At 38.8% G+C, this 23,161-nt stretch overlaps 1 protein-coding gene across 4 annotated transcripts in view; it reads right to left on the reverse strand.

Annotated features, from left to right (window-relative positions):
• Positions 1–23,161, reverse strand: part of LOC132271957 (vacuolar sorting protein 18) — a 60,031-nt gene that overhangs the window by 7,290 nt on the left and 29,580 nt on the right. For all 4 annotated transcript variants that reach the window (XM_059773470.1, XM_059773468.1, XM_059773469.1 and 1 more), the window contains 4 exons: positions 17,104–17,166; positions 16,786–16,916; positions 11,031–11,136; positions 9,296–9,484 (listed from right to left, as the gene is read on the reverse strand). In XM_059773470.1, coding sequence (XP_059629453.1) covers positions 9,296–9,484; positions 11,031–11,136; positions 16,786–16,916; positions 17,104–17,166 — 489 coding nt within the window. The remainder of the gene's footprint in view (positions 1–9,295; positions 9,485–11,030; positions 11,137–16,785; positions 16,917–17,103; positions 17,167–23,161) is intronic.

Below are 23,161 nucleotides of genomic sequence, written 5' to 3' on the forward strand. Positions count from 1 at the left end.
AAACATTAATAAAATATTCCTAAAATTAAAACATTACCAAAATAAAAATAATGAGTCAAAATTAACCATATTATATATCCATGTCCCTTCTCCAAAAGTCGAGGCAAAACACGTATAGCTCGTGTGCCAATCATATCTTGTTCTCCACCATATATTCTACTCTCTTTTTCTTTTTTTCCCTTTTTTCTCAACACATATCCAAAGACTCCTATCTGAATGAGTAAATTCATGTCTTAGACCACATTTCAAAGTGTGTATATATATGTTGTGTATGATTCCTCCCCTTGGACGCAAGTTCTTTTTCTTTTGATCAATGCAAAGGCACTATCAAAATGATGGAAAATGTCCAAATCTACATGATCTCGACGAGGCGTCCTTGAGGGGAAACATTTATGTTAAGTTTGGTCACTCAGGCCCAAAAAACACACAAACCACCTGCCAAACCATCTGGTATTTTAGCTTCCTGTCTTGCTTTTTTTCTTTTTTTCTTTCTTTCCACTGAATCATGATTCGGGTTGGAAGATTTTCCGGATTTTGAGATGGTATGCTCGGTCGCAATCCCTCCTTTCTTTCCCCTGTCTCCAATTCTACTGGTACATCGAGTGTGTTAAGTCCACCTTTTGACGTTTTTGACTTTTCATAATTGTCTAGAATCCAATCTAAAACGTTCCAGTTGGGGAGGTCATGGAGATCTCCACCCTTGCAGACATTCTTGGGTGTGGAGTTGGTTCATTCCCCATTTCGTATTTGGGCTTGCCTTTGGGGGCACCCTCGAGGAGAGTGGGAGGCTGGGATCCTGTGGTGGAGAGGTTTGAGAGGAGGCTTGCAGGGTGGAAGAAGCACCATCTTTTGAAGGGTGGGAGGGTCACCTTGATGAAGAGCACACTGTTGAGTCTTCCTACTTCCTCTCTTTTTCAAATTCCCTACTTGATGGCTAGGAGGACAGAGAGGCCTCGCCAAAATGTTCTTTCAGGGAGTTCAAGTACCATCTTGTTTGCTGGGAGCAGGTTTGTAGGCCAATTCAATCGAGAGGCCTGGGGATCAGGAGACTGGAGCCTTTTAGTAAGGCTCTTTCGAGGAAGTGGTTATGGAGGTTTGGCGCGGAGAGGTAGAGACTTTGGAGGTGGGTGATTGCTAGTAGACTTGGGTAGGAAAGGCGTGGCTGGTGTTCTTTTGAGATGGGGTTTCTGGGGGAGTAGGTGTCTGGAAATTCATCTGGAAGGGGTGGGACGAATTTTCTAAGCACATCATATTCAGGGTTTGGGATGGCAGGTACATTCGATTTTGGGAGGATTTTTGGTGTGGGCTATGTGGCGACTGCTCTTTGGCATGTATCTATCCTAGACTCTTCAGGAATGCTCTAGATAGATATGCCTTGGTGGCGACTATTATCGGCTTGATAGCGGGAGGACCTAGGATGTGCGCTTCTCGAGGCACTTCCAAGATTGGGAGTTGGAGGACGCCATTGGGTTCTTGGAGCTGTTGTATCGCCAGGAGGTGATGGGTGGAGGTTTTCATTCCCGTGTGTGGGTCCCCTTGAATTGGGGGCGGTTTGATGTCCGTTCTCTCTATAGGTGCCTTTCAGACGTTGCAGGCCTGCTTACCATAAAAGGCTATTTGAACTAAATTGGAGATCTTTTGATGGTGAGGAGACTCCTATTGGTTCGCTGAAGTTCTAAATTATTAGTTCTCTTTTTTGTTGGGTTCTAGGGAGAAATTGTAAATCCATAGGGGTAATACTAGATTTTTTGGACATATTGAGTTTAGGGGCCATATTTGGTCCTTGTGTAGCTTTTGCGGGATGCGTTCCCCATTTGAACTCTTTTCTCATACAATCTTATGATTCTTATCCAAAAAATAAATAAATAAATCAATATCATTGAAAGCCGCCATCATCATCATCCTTGCCTCGATCCCATATAAATCATTCTTCGCAAATCTATTTGCCTTGTCTTCTAGAGTTGTATTCAACCGTTATACTCGAATGAATCAAGACATTTAATATGTTACAACAAAGTTTTGAGTAGGAAATTGCCAACACATGACATATATTCCTAACATTCTTCTTTTTACTTTACGGCAGGATGCTATTTTGTGTAACATAAGAGTATTTAACTTGAAAACTTCGGTCATTTTGAAATAATAATTTAATAAAAGAAACATGATAAGATAATTTCATGTACAATTATAAGATGAACTCACAATCTCTCATACCATAACCAAGTGTCAGTCCATGTGAGCATATACGTACTTTGAGTCACTAAAGAAATAGTAGTTGGGTAAAAACACTACTAACAAATCTGCATCCAATACTTGTGGATAGTCCATATGTCATAGAAAAGTCACTTGGTTTTAACTACGAGAATCCTTCACACTATTCTGTGCACCAGAAATTTATTAACGAAACAATTTTAAGGTGGACAGTGCAACAAGAATGAAACATAATAAATAATTGATGACATATTGCTTGGACTTCAAACCTTTAGCTAAAACAATTTTAACCCAGCAATTTATTTAGTGATAAGGCAACATTTCTTCAGTGCCATTAATTGAAAAACACAATGTTCATCAATGTAACAGTAGAAATATAAAAAGAAGAAAAATGAGATAATTGTGTAAAGACTTGAATGGGATAAATCACTCATTCATAACTCTAGTATTTATAGATAAAAAGAGCACAAGCCCATATTACAAGAAAGGAAATTAAATCAAATCACAGCATATTCTAAAGCATAATCAAATATCTGCTAATGTGGTAAGTCATTCCATAAATCGTGGCTATCATATCTGCTAACACTCCCCCTCAAGTTGGTGCGTGGATATCTAAAACACCCAACTTGGACAATGCATTCTCAAACACAATCTTACTGACGCCCTCTGTAAGAATGTCTGCAAGCTGTTGATAGCTTGTGACAAATGGAGTGCAAATCTGACTAGTGATGATTTTCTCTCAGATTAAGTGCCGATCAACAAATCAAAAATGTCTCCTCAGACGATAAACAATTAACAATGTCTCCTCACACCATAAACAACCAATCATGTCTCCTCAGACCATTTCCCTTTATACACAAATTTAAAACATGTAGATGGAAGAATCAACAATGTCTCCTCAGACTATTCCCCTTCATACATATGTTTAAACAATGTAGATGAAAGAATCAACAATGTCTCCTCAGATCATAGAAAGAAACAACTATGTCTCCTTAGACAATTTCTAAATAGGTGGTGTCAAACTCACAACGCCTTTATTGAGGTCAGACCACCCTGCCTACCCGACACCTCCCGAATGGGCGATGTCACTATTTAAACACTTGTATGTATATACGTATTTATGCTGGGGTCTTATTGTAATTAGATATAGGGTTTGTGGCCATTATGTAAATAAGCCTTTCTTGTATTGTATATAAACCCCCTTTATGGTTTAGGGTTAAAGGAAGAAACATGAAATATGGGTTGCGCCACTCTCTGGTCTAAGAGCTCTCTCTCTCTCTCTGTATCTCTATTCTCTTTCTATACAAATCTCCATTTTTACATGGTATCAGAGCGGATCGAAATTGTGAGTGTGGGAGATTGCAGTTGTATTGTTCTTGTATAGATTTGTTCAGAGCGCGTGACGGTGGTATAGTTGTTGCCATTTTGGTTGTCGACAAGCTCACCGCCTTCTCTCATCGTCGCTGCTCGTTGCTTGGTCTCAAATCTGAAGCCCAGTTTGGTTGCTCGTGTTGTTGTCGTTTTGGTTGTCAACAAACTCGCCACCTTCTCTCGTCGTCGCTGCTCGTTACTCAGTCATTGGCGACTGTCGCGAGTTGTGTCGCTCCTTGTTGATTCCATTGCCGCCACCGCTATCGCTGCCGCTGTGTGCTTGCTGGAGAACTGAGATTTTGTAAAAAAGAACAGTGTTTGGCTACAGGGTTCTCGCTATCCCAATCCAGGTTAACATAAACCGGATTTGTTCCAACCAGATTTACGGTTCGACCCGATTTAAGGTCCGGCCCGTTTGACCCGATTTAAGGTCCGCCGTTTCGACCTGATTTATGACCGGGTCTGTTCTGCTCCACGTCTTCTTCTGTTCCCGGTTCAACTCTGTTATAGCCTTCTCGGGTGCAACAATTTCAGATTTGGCATCTTAACTCAGCACATATAAGTTTTTTTTTACATAGTCATATATCAAAGTCGGACGATTCAAATGTTGCTTCTAGGACTACTGGAGTTAAATCTTCTACAACACATGTTGATCCTGTCGGGCTGCAAATTACATCTATGAAATTAAGTAATTCCAATTACTTACTATGGGCTCAAGCAGTAAAGATCTCTTTAGGTGCCCGACAAAAGCTAAAGTTTATTACAACTGATCCTCCATCAAAAACATCAGCAACATATGAGGATTGGGAAACTGATAACTATATGGTTATGTCCTGGTTGTGGAACAGTATGGAACCTTCCATTGCTTCCACTTTTATGTTTGTCAACACTGCAAAGGCAATCTGGGATGCAGTTAAAGAAACTTTATGGACACTAATGTTTCTCGCATATATTCATTGTATGAAAAGATATTCCATTCTCGTCAATGTGACTTCTCTGGTCAAGGCCTCGGTGACTATTACAGTACTTTCAAAAGTCCGTTAGATGAGTTGAATCAGTACCATCCCTTGACTACTGATCCTGACATTCTCAAGCGACAACGTGAGGAATTTTCTGTTTCCATTTTTCTTGCTGGTTTGCACCCGAGCCTTCATAATATTCGGGATTAGATCCTTGCTGGTGATGGAGGACTCCCATCTTTAGGTAACATTTATTCCCAATTACTTCGGGTTTCAGAACAATCACATGTGACGCCCATTGGAGTGAAAGAAAATTCAGCTATGATGATTCCTTCTATTTTTCCACAGTCCTCTAAAGGTCGTGATACTGCTAGTGGCAACAGAGGGTATGGTGGAAATTCAGGTGCTACTCCTAGTGGCAACAGAGGGTATGGTGGAAATTCGGGTAGTTCTCGTGGTGGTAGTGGCCGTGATAGAAGTCGCAGTCGCCGTGGTCGTGGACGTAGTGATACTCGCATTTGCAGCCACTGTCGGGGTACTAACCATTCTGTTGAGAACTGTTGGACTCTTCATAGGAAACCAACATGGGCAAATCAAGCAGTGTCTTCCTCTGACCTTGCGGGGTCTCATCACTCTCTTGGTCAGACTTCTGTATTACCATTACCTGCATCTACTAGTGACACCGTGACACTGTCATTATCACGAGCTGAGTTCAGTGCATTGGTCAACCGGACACATCCCAACTCTACTGATGTGGTTAATTTTGCGCAATCAGGTAATATTGCATGCTTGTCCGATTTACAGACTTCAGCATCCCCTTGGGTTATTGACTCTGGGGCTTCTACCCATCTCACAGGTGATGCCTCTTTATTTTCTAATTTTCAGAAGTCTAGTTCCTCATCTTTTGTTACGCTGGCTGATGGTAGAACATGTTTCATTATTGGCCAAGAACAATTAAATTAACCCCATCCATTTCTTTATCCTCTATGCAATTAGTTCCAAATTTTCCCTTTAATTTATTATCTGTAAGTAAATTGACTCAAGCACTGAATTGTTTTGTCACATTTGATCCTTCGTTTTGTGTCTTTCAGGACCTCAACACGAAACAAACGATTGGTGGGGGCAGTAACAGAAATGGCCTATACTATTTAGATTGCAAACCTTCCATTGTTGCTTTACATTCCCAGATGTCTGTGTACCAGTGGCATTATCGGTTAGGTCATCCCTCGTTGCGATATTTGAAGTCTGCTTTGTCTTTCCTTGAGTCGGTGTCTACTTTAAATTGTGAGTCTTGTCAGTTGGGTAAGCATCATAGAGTGCCTTTCCCTCCTCGTATCGTTAATCGTTGATCTTCTTTATTTGAATTAGTGCATACGGACATTTGGGATCCTGCTCGTCACACTAGTCACTCAAGTTTTTTTATTTTGTTACCTTTGTTGATGATTATTCAAGGATGACTTGGTTGTTTTTAATGAAAGACCGTTCTAAACTTTTTTCCATATTTCAAATATTTTTAAAAGAAATTGAGGTCCAATTTGGATGTGTTATAAGCACTTTACAATCTGATAATGCTATGGAATATGTCAAAGGTGCTATTTCTAGTTTTTGCGACTCCCGTGGTATTTTGCACCAAACTTCTTGTTCTTATACTCCTCAACAAAATGGTGTAGCCAAACGGAAAAATAGGCATTTAATTGAAATAGTTTAGACATTGATGATACATATACATCTTCCAAAAGCATTTTGGGGCGATGCCGTTTTAACTGCTTGTTATTTAATTAATTGTATGCCATCTTCCGTTCTTAATTGGAAATGTCCTTATTCATTTCTTTTTCCTACTCGACTGTTATTTGCATTGCCGCCTCGTGTTTTTGGGTGTGTGTGTTTTCGTCACATGTTACGTCCTGGCGCTGATAAATTGTCTCCTCGTGCCATTAAGTGTGTCTTTATTGGATACTCTCAGACTCAAAAAGGTTATAAATGTTGGGATCCTAGCACTCGTAATACTTTTGTGTGCATGGACGTTACCTTTTTTGAGGATACTCCTTATTTTTCTTCACATAGTTCGTCTTTAGATACTGAGCTGCTGCTTCCGTTGCCTGTTGTGTCACATTCATTACCCTGTGATCCACCACAACCACCTCATGTGCCACCGCCACTTCAAGTGTATAGTCGTCGATCACGAGTAGCACCCCCCCAATTGTCTACTTCCATTGAGGCTCCTCCTGCTACTGATGATCTTCCTATTGCATTACGCAAGGGTATTCGCTCCTGCGTCACTGCACACCCCATATCTAACTTTGTTTCCTATAAAAAGGTATCGCCCTCATTTTCTTGTTTTTTATCCACGTTATCTACAACTGCTGTTCCGAAAACTGTGCAGGATGCTCTATCTGATACAGCTTGGCGCAAAGCCATAATAGATGAAATGGATGCTCTTTATCATAATGGGACATAGGACCTTGTTCACTTACCTTCCGGTTCCAAAACGGTTGGTTGTAAGTGGGTCTACATGGTCAAATATCTCCATAACGGATCTGTTGAGCGATTGAAGGCTCGCCTTGTTGCAAAGGGATACACACAAACCTATGGTATTGATTATGATGAGACTTTCTCCCCTGTTGTGAAGATTTCTTCTACCCGAATCCTTATTTCCATTGCCGCCAATTGTAATTGGCCGTTGTTTCAATTAGATGTGAAAAATGCTTTCTTACATGGTGACTTACATGAAGAGGTTTACATAGAGCAACCACCTGGATTTGTTGCTCAGGGGGAGTCTCGTTATGCTGTATGTCGTCTTAAAAAGGCCCTGTATGGATTGAAACAATCTCCAAGGGCTTGGTTTGGAAAATTCTCCGAGCCGATACTTTCCTTTGGCCTTAACAGATGCCAGACAGATCATTCGATATTTCACCAACATACTAAAACTGACTTTATATTTCTTGTGGTATATATAGATGATATTGTTATAACAAGTGATAATTCTGACGGCATTGCAAAGTTAAAATTGTTCTTACAGAATCGGTTTCACACAAAGGATCTAAGCAAACTCAAATATTTCTTGGGTATTGAGGTCGCTAAATCCAAGGAAGGTATAAGTCTATCTCAAAGGAAATATGTGTTGGACTTGTTAAAAGAAACAGGTATGTTAGGTACTCGCCCTGCTGATGCTCCTATGGACCCAAATATAAAATTATTACCTGATGAGGGTGATTTATTTGACGATCATGGCAGATATCGACGTCTAGTTGGGAAATTAATTTATCTCACTATCACTCGACCTGACATTTCATATGCAGTTAGTGTAGTCAGTTCATTAGTGCTCCTAAAGTACCACATTGGAATGCTGTTCTTCGAATTATTCGATATCTCAAACAAGCTCCAGGTTTTGGATTATTATATAAACCTAATGGTCATCTTAATGTGACAGGTTTCACATATGCTGACTGGGTTGGTTCTCCCTCAGATAGGAAATCTACTACTAGCTATTGTACATTTGTTGGTGGAAATCTTGTTACATGGAAAAGTAAAAAGCAAACAGGTGTAGCATGGTCTAGCGCTGAAGCATAGTACAGGGCGATGGCCCATACCTTTAGTGAGTTAACGTGGATGCAACATTTTCTTGAAGAACTTGGGTTAATAGTCAAGACTCCTATTCCACTGTTCTGTGATAACCAAGCACCTATTCACATCGCATCCAATCCGGTGTTTCATGAAAGAACCAAGCACATTGAAGTTGATTGTCACTTCACTCGAGAGAAAATATTGAGTGGAAACATTTCTACTCCATTCGTGAAGTCTGAAGATCAAGAAGATCAATTAACTGATATGTTTACTAAGGCTCTTGGTCATAATCGGTTAAAAACGATATGTTCCAAGCTGGGATTATATGATATATATTCTCCAGCTTGAGGGGGAGTGTTAAAACACTTGTATGTATATATGTATTTATGCTGGGGTCTTATTGTAATCAGATATAGGGTTTGTGGCCATTATGTAAATAGGCGTTTCTTGTATTGTATATAGACCCCCTTTATGGTTTAGGGTTAAAGGAAGAAATATGAAATATGGGCTATGCCACTCTCTAGTCTAAGAGCTCTCTCTCTCTCTCTCTCTCTATCTCTATTCTCTTTCTATATAAATCTCCATTTTTACAGTCACCTTAGACCATTCCCGAATGGGTGGTGCCGAACTCACAATGCCCTCATTGCAGTCAGACCACCTTGGCTCTTTAAACCAAGTAGAAATATAATATAGAAAAAAGAGGAGAGAATTGTATAAAGGCTTGAATGAGATAAATCACTTATTCACAGCTCTAGTATTTATAGATAAAAAGAGCACATGCTCATATTACAAGAAAGGAAATTAAATCAAATCTAAATCAAATCACAACATACTCTAAAGCATAATCAAATCTCTGCTAATACAGTAAGTCATTCCATAAATCGTGGCTATCATATACGCTAACAGTAACACATCGGGGAGTGCTGAATAAAAATTTGCTGCAGAATGCCTTTCCCCAAATCATACATGAATTCACCCCCGCGGCCCCCGTATATATATTTAATTGAAAGATCAGCAGAAGTCCCACTATTAATCTTATTGATGTGTTTTAGAAATTGAATAATCGAATTAATCATTAAGTGGAATCACATTCCAGTATTACACAACATTATAAAAGCCTTATTAATTGGAGAAAAAAATAACAGCATAAGCAAAGAAAACATACAAGATTTTTGGCATGAAACTATTACCTGTAGAGCAAGGGCAACTGCTTCTTCATGCATAGACATCATGCTGTATATATGAACACAGGCACGCATCCGCTTTTCCTTGAGGCAAAGGCGCAAGGCATATTTGGGATCATAGAAGAATTCAGGGCCATTTGGTCGGCCTTTACCAAACTTACATTGTAGGAATCGCAGCAGAGCACTATCATCCTCCTAATTATGACCGCAAAGGAACACAAACATTAGTTTTATATATATATGCATTAGAAGCTTCATTTTCATTTCTTATGGATAACACACAAGGATTTCATTCGGAATGCACTACACATATTGATAAGACCTAAAAATCCAGATGAACAAAGCACAACATGTTGGAGCAATGAATCGAGATCATAGGCACTTGTGGCTTCTACAGACTACTTTTGACAATTAAATTAGACTTTCAAGTCTAAAAGAACCTAAATTTTACAGTGTCATGAAGTCTGCCGAACAGGTTGATACCTAAATTTTAGAATTTCCTGGTTTTAAATAGCATGAAAACTGTAAAACTATGTTTGGTATCATGGAATAATTTAAAGTCTGAACTAACTACCCTCCAATTCCAATTCCTAAGTGCCAATTTCATGCTCCCAAACGCAATGTAAATCAACGTAGTGGCATCAGCCTGGCCTCAATTTTGAAACATGCATCGAAGGAGTAAAATTTTATTTTGATTTCTTCAGTCCATCTAAATGCTAACCAGACAGTCATAATACAACATATTTGGATACAAAAAAAAGCATGTAAAGTTTTTGAAATTAATTGGAGGCAAAGACACCTACCCAGACTAGATGTTAGCATCGAACATAATAAAAAAGTTCAGTAAAACTTGTTGAGTTTTCCTTTTTTTTTATAATTGAAACAATGTATATAGTTGACGAGCATAGATGGTGATTAATTATATGAATACCACCAGTCCATACACTCACTCCTGCATGCACATAGCTATCCATAGTTCACCACAAAATAATCTACAAATAGTATTTTTGAGAAGAAAATGCATTTTAATAACACTGTAACCGTCTGCCTAAGAAGTGGAGATGACTACATGAATTTGAAGTTATCTACACACTACTCCACTTCTGTAAATCTACAATTTATGCTACAAAATCCATTAAAAATGAAATTAAATATAGAACTGAAAGCAAGGAAGCAGAATGAACCTTTTATCAAATTCATTATTATAAAGCTCAAAATAAAGCCCCAGCACCTCACTTCACTAATTTAATTTGTGAAATTTGAATATGATACAGGAATATGTTACCTAGTAGCCGGAACTTGAAGTCTTTTCTAGAGGCCCTCAATGCAACGTATAGAATGTTTTCATAGAAAGCTTGTTTCCAATAGAAACCCATTTTGCAACCAAATACATGTAGTTACAAAATTACCACTAAATCTTCAATTTACCATAACAGAATTGTTTACCATATTGCAAAATAAATAAACAAAAATCTAATTCCATGCATGTAGAGTTAACAGTTAACACAGTATCTTATACACCAGAGACAGCCACTCAAGTACATTAAGATCTCTATTAAAGCAATTATAATTATCAGTATATAATTCCATCAGTATTAGGATCAAACATATGATTTAAGATGATACTTGAGAGAATTGACAACACAAGATGTTTGTGTATATGAAGACGAATAAAATGCAGCTTTAAGTATAAACAAGTACTGGCAAGAACAAGGTGAAAATCATGAGAAAGCAACTCAACCTGCTTCGCGTACAAGGAGAGCAACAAGTTGTGAACACCAGGATCTTCATTCAACAAACGGTGAACACAAAATTCCAAATATTTTATTACTTCATGGGTTTCATTCCTGCACATATTATATGGTATCAAGAGAATTGATAAAAAAAAAAAATTCTAACAACGAATAAAAATTCAAAAATAAATTATTCCATTCACTAGACGAGATCTTTTAAATGTCATATCTACTTCGAATAGTTGGAGCCCATCAATTAGCAGTCTTGCCTGATCATATAATTGTTAGGTCAATAGGACTTGCATTGGCAAATTTCGTCATCAAAACAAGTCTGTAATTTTTATCTTTGGTTTTAGTAAGACTTTTGAAAGTTAGTGACAAATTAGTAACCTCTTGTCCAATGGCAGAATCAAAAGTAAAGTTACAACAAATGGCAGATTGGTAATCTTCAAAGCCAAGGATACAAAGGTAATTTGACATTAACTGAAATATGTGTGAGGATTAGCTAATTAATTTAAGAGTTTAGGAAAAATCTTATAAGAAAAATGAGGAAAAACAGTCAATAGAAAAATAAAAGAAATTGAAAAATATAAATACGAGTTATTTTCATGAAAAGGGCTACCTATGGAATTTGATGTAGCTACCAAGACTATAGGGTATAATGAATAATCATATCCACCTTGAAAAGAAAAATGGAAATTGTATTGAGTTAATACATTCATGACTTTTCTGAACTTCTGGCTGAAATTCATTCATGTTTTGGAACAAAAATTAGACTCTGTTTCTTGTTTGTGTTAACTATTTTTAATGCACTAAGACAGTGAATTTGTTACTAAGAGATTGTAAATGCACAACATCTTGAACAGACTTGTTGGTTTTATATTTTTGTTTAGTTTAATAATGGTTGAATTTGTAGTGTCCTAAATTGGATTTAGGGTGATATGAATTTTCCAAGATTTTGATAGGAGAGAATTTTTTTTAACTTAAAATAGGTTTTTATAGATTTATAGTTATATATTTAAACAAATGAATTTACAAAAAAAAAAAATGAAAGATTTTAAAAATAACATACAAAAAAAATTAATAAAAAAAGTGCTAACAACCATCTACTCTAAAAGCTTAAAATGTAAGAAAGGGTGTAACTTTAATTTTAAATCCTTCAACATGCCCCCTCACGTGTGGCCTTCTTTGGTCTAACATGCGTTCCAATTTTAGGGGCTGCCCATTCACTACTTGGGCAAGTACGATATAAAAGTACCGCTACTACAAAGAATATTACAACCATGATCGTGAAATATCGATTGCTTGTTGAACCTTGTGAATTGCGTGAAAGTAGGATACTCCAAATTCGGGGGTCAAAGAATTTTATAAAACGTTCTTGGTGAAAAAAAAAAATGTGAATGAAAGATCCCACTGAATTGAATTGGGTCCATGAATCTAAGAAATAGTGAGAATTTTTTATTTGGTGAAAAAAAAAAAAAAAAAACGAAAGATTTTAAAAATATAGCACAAAATATATATATATAATAAATAAATAAATAAAGTGTTAACAACCATCTACTCTAAAAGCTTAAACTGTAAGAAAGGGTGTAACTTTAATTTTAAATCCTTCAACATGCCCCCTCACGTGTGGCCTTCTTTTGGTCCAACACGTGTTCCGATTTTAGGGGCTGCCCATTCACTACTTGGGCAAGTACTATAAAAGGACCGCTACTACAAAGAATATTACACCCTTGATCATGAAATATCAATTGCTCGTTGAACCTTGTGAATTGCGTGAAAGTAGGATACTCCAAATTCGGGGGTCAAAGAGTTGTATAAAACATTCTTGGTGAAAAAATATGTGAATGAAAGATCCCACTGAATTGAATTGGGTCCATGAATCTAAGAACTAGTGAGAATTCTTGATCTTTCTCAATATCTCTCTCAATTCGAAAGGTAAGTTCACCACTTCCTCACCTCAGTGAAAATAGAAGAAAATTCCTACTTTCACGGTACAAGATGGAATAGGACTCAAGACTCACACATTATCAATAAAAGTGAGTAAGACGAATAACATTCCTGCTATCTAAGAAGTAACAAGCATACAAGCTTATCATCAATAATAAGTAAAAAGGATGATTAACATAGATTAATCCGGGAGATGCAAAACCGGTTTCATGCTTAAGGTGAAGTCACTACGAAGACTAGAATGAGGGCGAACCACTTGGAGAAATAGGTCTTGTTCAAACCAAGAAAGAGAGGGAATACCTAACTATACCAACATATTCTCAAAGAGGCTTAAGAAGTTCACTTCTAACTAAGGTTCCAAGGTAATCTAAGCAATACCCAAGCAGTAGTGAGTTTTTCTTTGCAATGTGGCTATTATATATTTGTGATCCTTTGGTGCATTGAAACTAATGCTGGATCTATTGATTGGTTAACCAACTGTAGTAGGAGCCCTACCAAGCCAATACTTGTTGATCCTTTGTTGATCGGATGATTGGCTTAGGAAGTCTCCCAGCTAACACAAAAAGGTGCCTACTTTCTTTTCTGAGGACATCATGTCTCGCCTTCGTCTTCGTAAACTGAAAAGCGTTGGGATCCTGAGTAAAGTCGTTATGACTTATGGGTTTTCTACTAATTCCACGAGAAAAAAAGAGGAAAGTTCTATATTATAACGGTGACGGTGAGGTTTGAACACAGGACCTTGCCTACTCTGATACCATGTTAACCACCATCCACTCTAAAACCTTAAGCTATTAGAGAGTGTGTAACTTGAATATTTAAATCCTTTAACACGCCCCCTCACGTGTACTCTTCTTTTGGTCCAATGCATGTTTCAATATTAATTATCAAGGTGACAGTGACAGTGAGGTTTGAATTTTAAATCTTAGTTGGTAAACCACAATGCACACTTATATAGAGGTAAAGCTTTGGGGTTTTGTATAACCATTTGGGGTGGAGAGGAATAATCTTTAGAGGGGGGTTATATATTCGAAGTTCGGGGAGGAAAGGGGAAGGTGGTGTTACTCGGAAGTGGGGGGCCCGACAGGAGTTGGAGTTTGGAAATTCATTCAGAAGGGATGGGATGAGATTTCAAAGCACATTCATTTTAGAGTTCAAAATGGCATGAATATTCGGTTTTGGGAGGATCTTTGGTGCGGGGATAGCTCTCTAGCCATCATCTACCCAAGGCTCTTCAGGATTGTGATAGATAGTACCAAGGTTGCCAACTAATGTTGCCTTGATAGCGGAGGGATAACATGGGAGGATTGGGAGTTGGAGGAGATCTTCGACTTTTTGGCAGATCTTTATAGTAGAGGGTGGAGGGCATGGGGACGGATGAGTGGATTTGGGTTCCCTCTTCTCAGGGTAGATTTGGAGTAAGTTCCTTTTATTCAATCTTGGTGAGCGCACAGTCTCTCCATTTTCCATATGTGGCCCGTGTGTAGCTTTCGGGATGCGCTCCCCTTTTGAGCGCTATTTATAATACTTTACTTTTCAAAAAAAACCTTTGGGATTCTAAAACTGAATCTTCTCTTGGACAATAGGCGACTAGGGTATCTCTTGGCTGACTTGGCCACTAGGGTTTATGCATGAAAAGACACTTTGTACATGAGGATGACGTGGGCTTATGTTTGTGGAAGCAGTCACTGAAAGCTTCTCCACCTCGGCTATCGTCTCCTACATGAACAACCTGGCGGAGTTTATTTGATAACTCCACCAATTCCTCTTACGTAATCTTGACTATCATTATGGCCTTCGTGATTCTAAGGTTTCGCTTAGTGAAGAAGATGTTGCTGATGAGATTTAGTACTCAAATAACTCTATCATTGGTTAAGTAATGAGCAAGAATCTTTTTTATCCATTCTTTAAAGCCTCCATTGAATGAAGATGGTGCAAAGACTTCAAACTTGTTTATCTCAAAGACATTCTCTTCATGGTCAAGTTTAAATCCTTAGCGGATATGGAATGTGTGTTGCAATGGGCACATACATTTGAAAGACGCCCTATTATCCTTAAACAATGGAAAAAGAATGTTAATCTCGACAAGGACTTGTCAGGGTTGATGCCGATCTGGTTGAGGATCCATAACCATCCCATTCATTGTTGCAATAGGACTGCTGTCTCAAAGGTTTGCTCTCAGTTTTCCAGGCCTCTTTTCCTTAATGATATTGATTTGAGTCGTGATAGAGGTCAGTATGTGAGAGTCATGATCAAAGTAGATGTTTATAAAGATCTTCCAGAATCCATGGTAATTGATGTACATGGGACTGATTGTACAGTTTCTTTTGAATATGAATGTAGACCACAACTCTGACTTTCTGTTGTCGTATTGATCATTTTGTTTCTAATTGCCCCAAGAAATATATAGCTGAATCGAAAAAGAGAAGTGCTGAGAAGTGGGTTGTTAAGTTTAATGGTAAACTAGTTCCTAATGAGGGGATTTCTGGGCAGCAGGATCCTATTAATGTGATCTCCCAACTTAATCCTTTGCGTATGGCAACTCAGAACGCTTTCTCAGCCTTGGACAATGTGGTGAGGATGATACTGTGCCTGAGTGTGATACAGATCTTTCAGATGTTGGAGTTTCTTTAGTGCAAAAGGATAATATTAATGAGGGGGATGTTGCTACTAAATCTGTGCAAAAGGATAATATTATTGAAAAAAAGCATACAACTCTTGATCATAGATAGGTTTTTGTTGGGGCAGTGGAATAGTGCTAACACAAAGATCCAACAAAAGCCAACAAAGCAATCACACAAACACAAAATATAACGTGGTTCAGCCAAAACCGACTTACATCCATGGATGAGAAGAGATTTCACTATGATTTGTAAAGATATTACAACACTAGAGTTCCAACACTGTTTACATGCCTCTTCACCATGTACCAGTCCATGAGCCTATCTCCTCGCTACTAGTGTCACCGGTGTTTTACCTACTCTATCAACACATAAACTACCTCTACCCATCAACTCCCTGATGAAACTACATCTTTCTCAATCTAATAAGTCTCAACCCATAAACTAGGTACCTATTTATAAAGTTCCAAACTCAATTCTTATTGGACAAGGATTACAATTCCTTTGAGCCAAAGACTTGCTTAACAAGAAATTTCCTAACATAATACAACTCTAAAAATAAAAACCTAACTAGAATACGAATTTGATACACAATTTCCAACAATTGTGACGTCTCACATAGCCTGAGGGGAGAGGTTTGATGATACTTATATGTGTGGACACTCCTTAACTGTGTAGATGTGTTTTGAAAACCGTGAGCACTGAAAGGAGAGTATGCAAAGCGGACAATATCTACACAGGGTGGGGCGGCGAGTCATGACAATGGTATCAAAGTCAATCCCCAACCGAAAATGGGGGAGTGTGCACAAACCCATGAGGGTTCGGCCAACGAGGAACTAGGTCCCAAGAAGGGGGTGATTGTGATGTCTCACATATTGTGGGGGAAGAGGTTTGATGAGACTTACATGTGTGGACACCCCCTAACTATGCATACGCGTTTTGAAAATCGTGAGCACCGAAAGGACAGTGTGCAAAGTGGACAATATCTACACAGGGTGGGACGAGCGGTAACAACTGCTTCCAGACTACATCCCTTCAGACAAACAAACATGACATTTCTAGGAGCTTATGCACCATAAGCAAGCTCCCTAACCGTCTTCGATAAGAGAAATTACAAAGATACTTTTGCTCCTAATTCTGGAAAACACAACATTAAAATATTGTTGATAAGAGATGTAAAGGAGATGCACATTACTTCGCATGGGGTTCACTCGAATAACGCATCATTGCTGGAATCAGCTTCCTTGGATTCAGGTTTTTTGTGGTCATCCACGATTCAACAGTTTCATACGCATCAAGCATAATGAGGTCCGGTGCAAACTTGTACTGCAATGTAACCAGAATAAAATTCCTTTCAATGAAGTACCGCGTACATTACAGATCAACCATCTTAGGCAATAAGAATGAAAAGAAAACAAGGTGATGCTGAGAGTGGTAGTGATGGCTGCAGAAAAGGACAGATAACGTATTCAAGAATTATTCCAAAACCCCATGGTCAGTCCATGCTCAATACCTGAAGGTCAAGAGGAACAGCAGGTTTCTGAAGCACTTCTAATGCTTTCTTTGCTTCTCCTTGCTAAATCCAGAACCAAAGAAAATAAAAAAAGACAACAAAAATTCAAATCAATAAATTGATTAGACGATAAATAATGTCCATTCAATGTTTTAACAACTTCAGGAAAAAGAAAACATTGTCATTCACAAACAATAAAATTGCATGAGACAAAACTTGTTATAAATCCTAAATACGAACATTGTAGAAGTCATGAAATTGAGAAAGAAGTAAGAAACTTGTTAACCAATCATAGATATATAAGTTTCATAACTTAGATACGACTGTGAGACTAGCAGTCAAATGCAAGGCAGCTAAGAAGCACGGACATTCCAAAATGGGCGAAGAATCCGTGTCCGACACGTGTCGGACACGGACACGCGTCGGACACGCCCCGACACGCCAAAAAACGTGTCTGGAATTTTTTAATTTTCGGACACGGCTTGGACACGGCTCGGACACGGCTCAGACAGCTCGGACACGGCTCGAACAGCTCGGACACGGCTCAGACACGGCTCGGACACACTTTTCTGGATTTTTTTTTTTTTTTTTAATTTTTAATGCTGATATGTTCTATTACTACCCTAAAGATGCTGATATATATATATACTAACCTAAAGATGCCACAATTCGCCGTGTCCGTGTCCTAAAGATGCTGATATATATATATATACTAACATATCAGTGATATATATATATATTCCAACCTAAACATATCAGTGTTTTTTTTTTTAAATTACTAATGCTGATATATATATATATATATATACTATTCGCCGTGTCCGTGTCCTAATTTTTTTGGATTTGCCGTGTCGCCGTGTCCGTGTCGTGTCGTATCCGTGTCCCGTATCCGTGTCCGTGCTTCTTAGCAAGGCAGGAATTAAAAACCTATCGAACTCGTAGGATCGTGTCCACAAAAATAATCAACCAAGTATTGCAGCAAACATGAAATGTAAAAGCATTGAATCTTCCTATAAAGTTTCAATACAACTACTGCATCTAGAGGCAAACAGAACTATATATGTGCTGATGTTTCACAAAGCTCAAAACCAAAGCTTATTAGTAGCAATATGGAGCCTTCAATGTTAGAAAATGTTGTCACTGTACAAAAAATATGGACGATGGCAAATGATCAAAAGCTGATAAATATATCAACGGTATTTGGTTATCATTAAAGGTTTAAATTGCAAACAAACTGTGTCATATGTTATCTTTATACCTAAGAGACTACTCCCTTTGGTTAAATTATGCCCTGGAAAAGACGACGAGAAATCAAGCTGTTCTGAGTTCTTTTCTAATAAATCTCCAGTTGCCAAGTTTGAGAAGACACGGAGTAATGCTCCATTATTTTGTGCATGTAGTGGCAGATATGAAAAAATGATATACGACTTTCCAACACTAACCAAAAACTCTATTGCCAACAACATGACAATGGAATCTTTAATCTCACCACCAGAAAGGACATTGGCAGCAAATGAAGCAAAAGTTTAATGAACTCCAACTCCTAATCCAGGCCTTTCTAAATCTTAACATCACACCATTTGTCTTGCAAGGCAATCTTCCACCCTATAACTTGTGCCAGAATCTTATATTGGTTCTTTAATCCTACCGCAAGGTAGAGAAAGGGCCAACATTCACCCCGACCCTTCATGAAGCTCTTCCACAAACCGACTCCATGTTATGTCTCAACCCTTCCCCCACCCCCGCCGTGCGCGCCGATAAGTAGCCACTCCATGAACTCCCCTACTCATTCCAGTTTTCTATGATAAATGGAGTCTCTCTATTGCATAACTCCACAACCACTTACCTATATAAGTATCTATAAATCATGCCAGAATCTATAATTGGTTAAGAATCTAACGGCAAAGTAGATAAAGGGCCAAAATTCACCCCACCCTTCATGAAACTCTTCCAGAATCACTCACATGTTATATCATCATCACACTAGATGACCACCCACTACATGAACTCCCTTCCCTCCCAGTTTTCTATGCCAGAGGGGATCTCTCTCAATAACATAACTCTCCAACCACTTACCTAGTTGAGCTTGATTAAACGCCTTCAATTGTCTTAACGCGATTATTATTTGAATATAGCATACTCATTTGCTAAGAGAAATAGGAAATTTGGAATAAAATTAACCCAAAAAAAATAAAAAGTCGGATATATAATTTTTTTTTTTTTTTTTTTGATAAGTCGGATATATAATTAGATATATAATTTTAAGGCCATAAGTTTATCATATTGGCTGCCCTTTTTCTTTCTTATCCTTTTTACCGACCAAAAGAAGGGGTAAAAATACCCCAAGATTTTGGGTGAAATGGTTCGAATGAATTACCAAGAGTAGCTAAAGAAGACTGAATCAGAACTACAAGCAGAATTTGTTAAGACTATCTTGAGGATCTAAGTTTTCTTGACTTACAATAGTTAATTTCAGAAGCATAGGAAGGCAATGTGAACCTCTAATAAGATGAAGTTTGCGGGGACCGAGTTAGGGATGGCAGGGGTATTAGATTTTGGGAGGATATTTGGTGCAGGGACCGCTCTCTTGCATGCTCCTTCCCCAAGTTCTTCGGGATTTCTACAGATAAGCATGCCTTGGTTTTCGACTGCTATTGGCTTGTTAGCGGGAGATTGATTTGGGATGTGCTCTTTTCGAGGCACTTTCAGGATTGGGAGTTGGAGGATGGCACTGGGTTCCTGGAGCTTTTGTATCGTCAGGAGGTGGCGGTGTTGGTCCTGATCATAGGGTGTAGATTCCCTCTTCCAGGGTCAATTTGATGTCACTAGAGGGTTGCTCCCTTATGCATCTGGTGGTGCTTATGGTTAGAGAGAAATATGAGATCATTTGAAGGAAAGGAGACAACTATTGAGACTCTTAATTTCTCTATTATTAGCACCCTTTTTTGTTGGGTTCTAGGGAGAAATTGTAAATCTGTGGAGGAAATTTTTGATATTTTGGGCTCTTTGAGTGTTTGGAGGCCCCATTTGGCCTTGTGTTTCTTTTGTGGGATGCATCCCCCTTTTGGGCGCTTTAATACAATATTTATCGACAAAAAAAGTTTGCAAGCATTTTTTTTTCCTAAATAAGTTTGCAAGCATTGTCTATACTTCTATTAACTTTCTTTAAGCGTGCATTTGATTCAATAATTAGGACCTAGAGCCACTCATGTCTTTTCGAAGTTAAATAAACAGTGATAGTAATTTGTCTCTTAAGAGTCGAATAAACAAGGGATAGTCATACAGATCACTTAAAAGTGATATCCTTTGTACATAGGGAAAAATCAAGGTTTTAGCATGGTATATGTTAACCACCATCTATTCCAAAAGCTTAAGTTGTTAGAGAGGGTGTAACTTTAATATTTAAATCCTTCAACACACTCCCTCGCGTGTGGCCTTCTTTTGGTCCAACATGTGTTTCAATTTTAATTATGAGGGTGACGGTGAGGTTTGAACACAAGACCTTGCCTGTTGTGATACCATGTTAACCACAATCTACTCCAAAAGCTTAAGCTGTTAGAGATAGTGTAACTTTTATATTTAAACCTTCAACATTACTTATCCAAAAAAAAAAACCTTCAACATTACAGATATGAGATTTAAACTTTGTAATCTGACTCTATCATTCAATTTTTGTAAAGGTTCTTGGTTATTTTAAAAACACTAGAAGTCACTCTGGGTCTCATTGAAACCCTAGAAGTCACAATCCCCATGTTCACTCTTTCAGTTTCAGAGTTCAATTTTATTTCACCATTATTTGTTTCTGGGCTAGCTCCTTGTTATTACTTCATAAGTTTTACTTCGATTTCTCTATTTTCACACTAAAAGATAAGGTAAAAGTTATAATTCCAGTGTCCACAGTGGTTCTTCTTAGTGCCCTCTTGCAAACTTTTAAAGTACAGCCTCTACTCCTGCATTATTGGGTACACAATATGAGCCTTCATCTAGCCCCCGTGTCACAGAATCACAAATACAGAGCACTAGAAGAGCTACATATAATTATTCCAGGAAATGAAACTTCATATGTGGTTTTTGTTGTAAAGAATAAAATATAAGTGAAGAGATGGCGACAGAAGTCTATAGCGTTTTGGTTGAAAGAGGGCGATAAGAATACGAAGTTCTTTCATCGCCTAGCAAATGCGCATAGAAGAGGTAACCATATTGGAAGGATTCATTTTAATGGGATCATGGTGTTGAGGGAAGAGGATGTCCGAACCGGTCTTATGGATTTTTATCAAAAACTCTTCACGGAGACTGCTAGCTGGAAGCCATTGCTAGATAGACTTGAGTTTTCGGGGATCTCTATTGAGGATAGGGACTGGCTTGAGCGACCGTTTGGGGAGGAGGAGGTGTTGGAGGCTTTGAGGAGTTGTGATGGTGACAAAGCCCTGGGTCCAGATGGCTTTTCATTGGCTTTCTTCCAACAAAATTGGGAGGTGGTGAAGCCTGAGGTGATGGGAACTTTGAATTATTTTCATTCTGATGGGGTTTTGGAGAAGAGCCTCAATGCTTCCTTTATTAACCTTGTCCCAAAGAAGGGTGGTGCTCTTGAGGCTAAAGACTTTCGACCGATTAGTTTGGTGGGAGCAGTTTACAAGATTCTTGCTAAAGTCTTAGCACTCCGTTTGAGGAGAGTTCTGGATGAGGTGATTTCAGAGTCCTATGATACTTTTATTGGCGGCCGTCATATTTTGGATTTGGTTTCGATTGCTAGTGAGTGTCTAGAGGCCAGGGCTAGAAGTGGTGTTCCAGGGATTATTTGCAAACTCGATATTCAGAAGGCTTATGATCACATTCGCTGGAACTTCTTGATGTATATGCTGGATAGGATGGGGTTTGGCCCTAGATGGAGGAAGTGGATCTATCAATGCATATTGATTGCGCGGTTCTCCATCTTGGTGAATGGGTCACCAACTGGTTTCTTCGCTAGTTCTTGTGGATTGCGCCAGAGTGATCCCCTCTCCCCATTCTTATTTATTATCGTCATGGAGGCATTCAACAGACTGAGGAGGAGGGCAGAAGTGTTGGGATTTATTTGAGGGTTCTCGGTGGGAAACAACCCTAATCAGCTGGTTATCTCTCACTTGCTTTTTGCCAATGACACCATTGTTTTTTGTGATGCTAGGGTGGATCAATCAAGGTTTTTTAGATATGTTCTGGCATGTTTTCAAGTCGTTTCAGGGCTGAAGATCAATATTAGGAAGAGTGAGTTGGTCCCAATCAGGTAAAGGTATGCAAGGCTTAGCAGATATTCTTAGGTATGGTGTAGGTGCTCTACCCATCTCCTATTTAGGGCTCCCATAGGGAGCCATGTCCAGGAGGATATCAGTTTGGGATCCCGTGGTTGAGCGGTTCGAGAGGAGACTTGCAAGTTGGAAGGAGTGATACCTATCGAAAGGGGGTAAGATCATTCTTATGAAGAGCACCCTTTCAAACCTTCCAACCTATTACATGTCTCGCTTCCTGATGCCAAAGGTTGTAATTCAACGATAAGATGAGATCCAGAGGAATTTCTTGTGGGGAGCCATAGGTGATGAGTTCAAATACCATTTGGTGAATTGGGAGAAGGTGTTCTCCCCTCTTCAAAAGTGGGGTTTGGGCATTCGTAGATTGGATTTGTTTAACAAGGTGTTGTTGGGTAAATGACTTTGGAGATTTGGGACCGAGAGGCCACACTCACGGAGGAGAGTTATTGCGTGCCAGCATAGGGAGGGGGATGGTGGGTGGTTGTCTAGGGATGTGAGAGCTCCAGCAGGTATGGGCACTTGGAAGCTTATCCGGAAGGGGTGGGATGACTTCTCCAAACATATCCGGTTCAAAGTTAGGAGTGGAAGTCACGTCAGGTTTTGGGAGGATCGTTGGTGTGGGAACATTGTTTTGGTTCGTAGGTTCCCTCAACTGTTCAGGATCTCTTCGAATAGGCATGCTCTAGTTGCTGATTGTTATCGGATTGATAGCGGAAGGTTGACTTGGGATGTGCATTTTCATAGAGAGTTTCATGATTGGGAGCTCACAAAGG

Source organism: Cornus florida, unplaced genomic scaffold (genome assembly GCF_030987335.1).
Source record: "Cornus florida cultivar Cherokee Brave unplaced genomic scaffold, ASM3098733v1 CherokeeBrave_3.0.0_Hap2_Chr08, whole genome shotgun sequence".
Classification (NCBI taxonomy): domain Eukaryota; kingdom Viridiplantae; phylum Streptophyta; class Magnoliopsida; order Cornales; family Cornaceae; genus Cornus; species Cornus florida.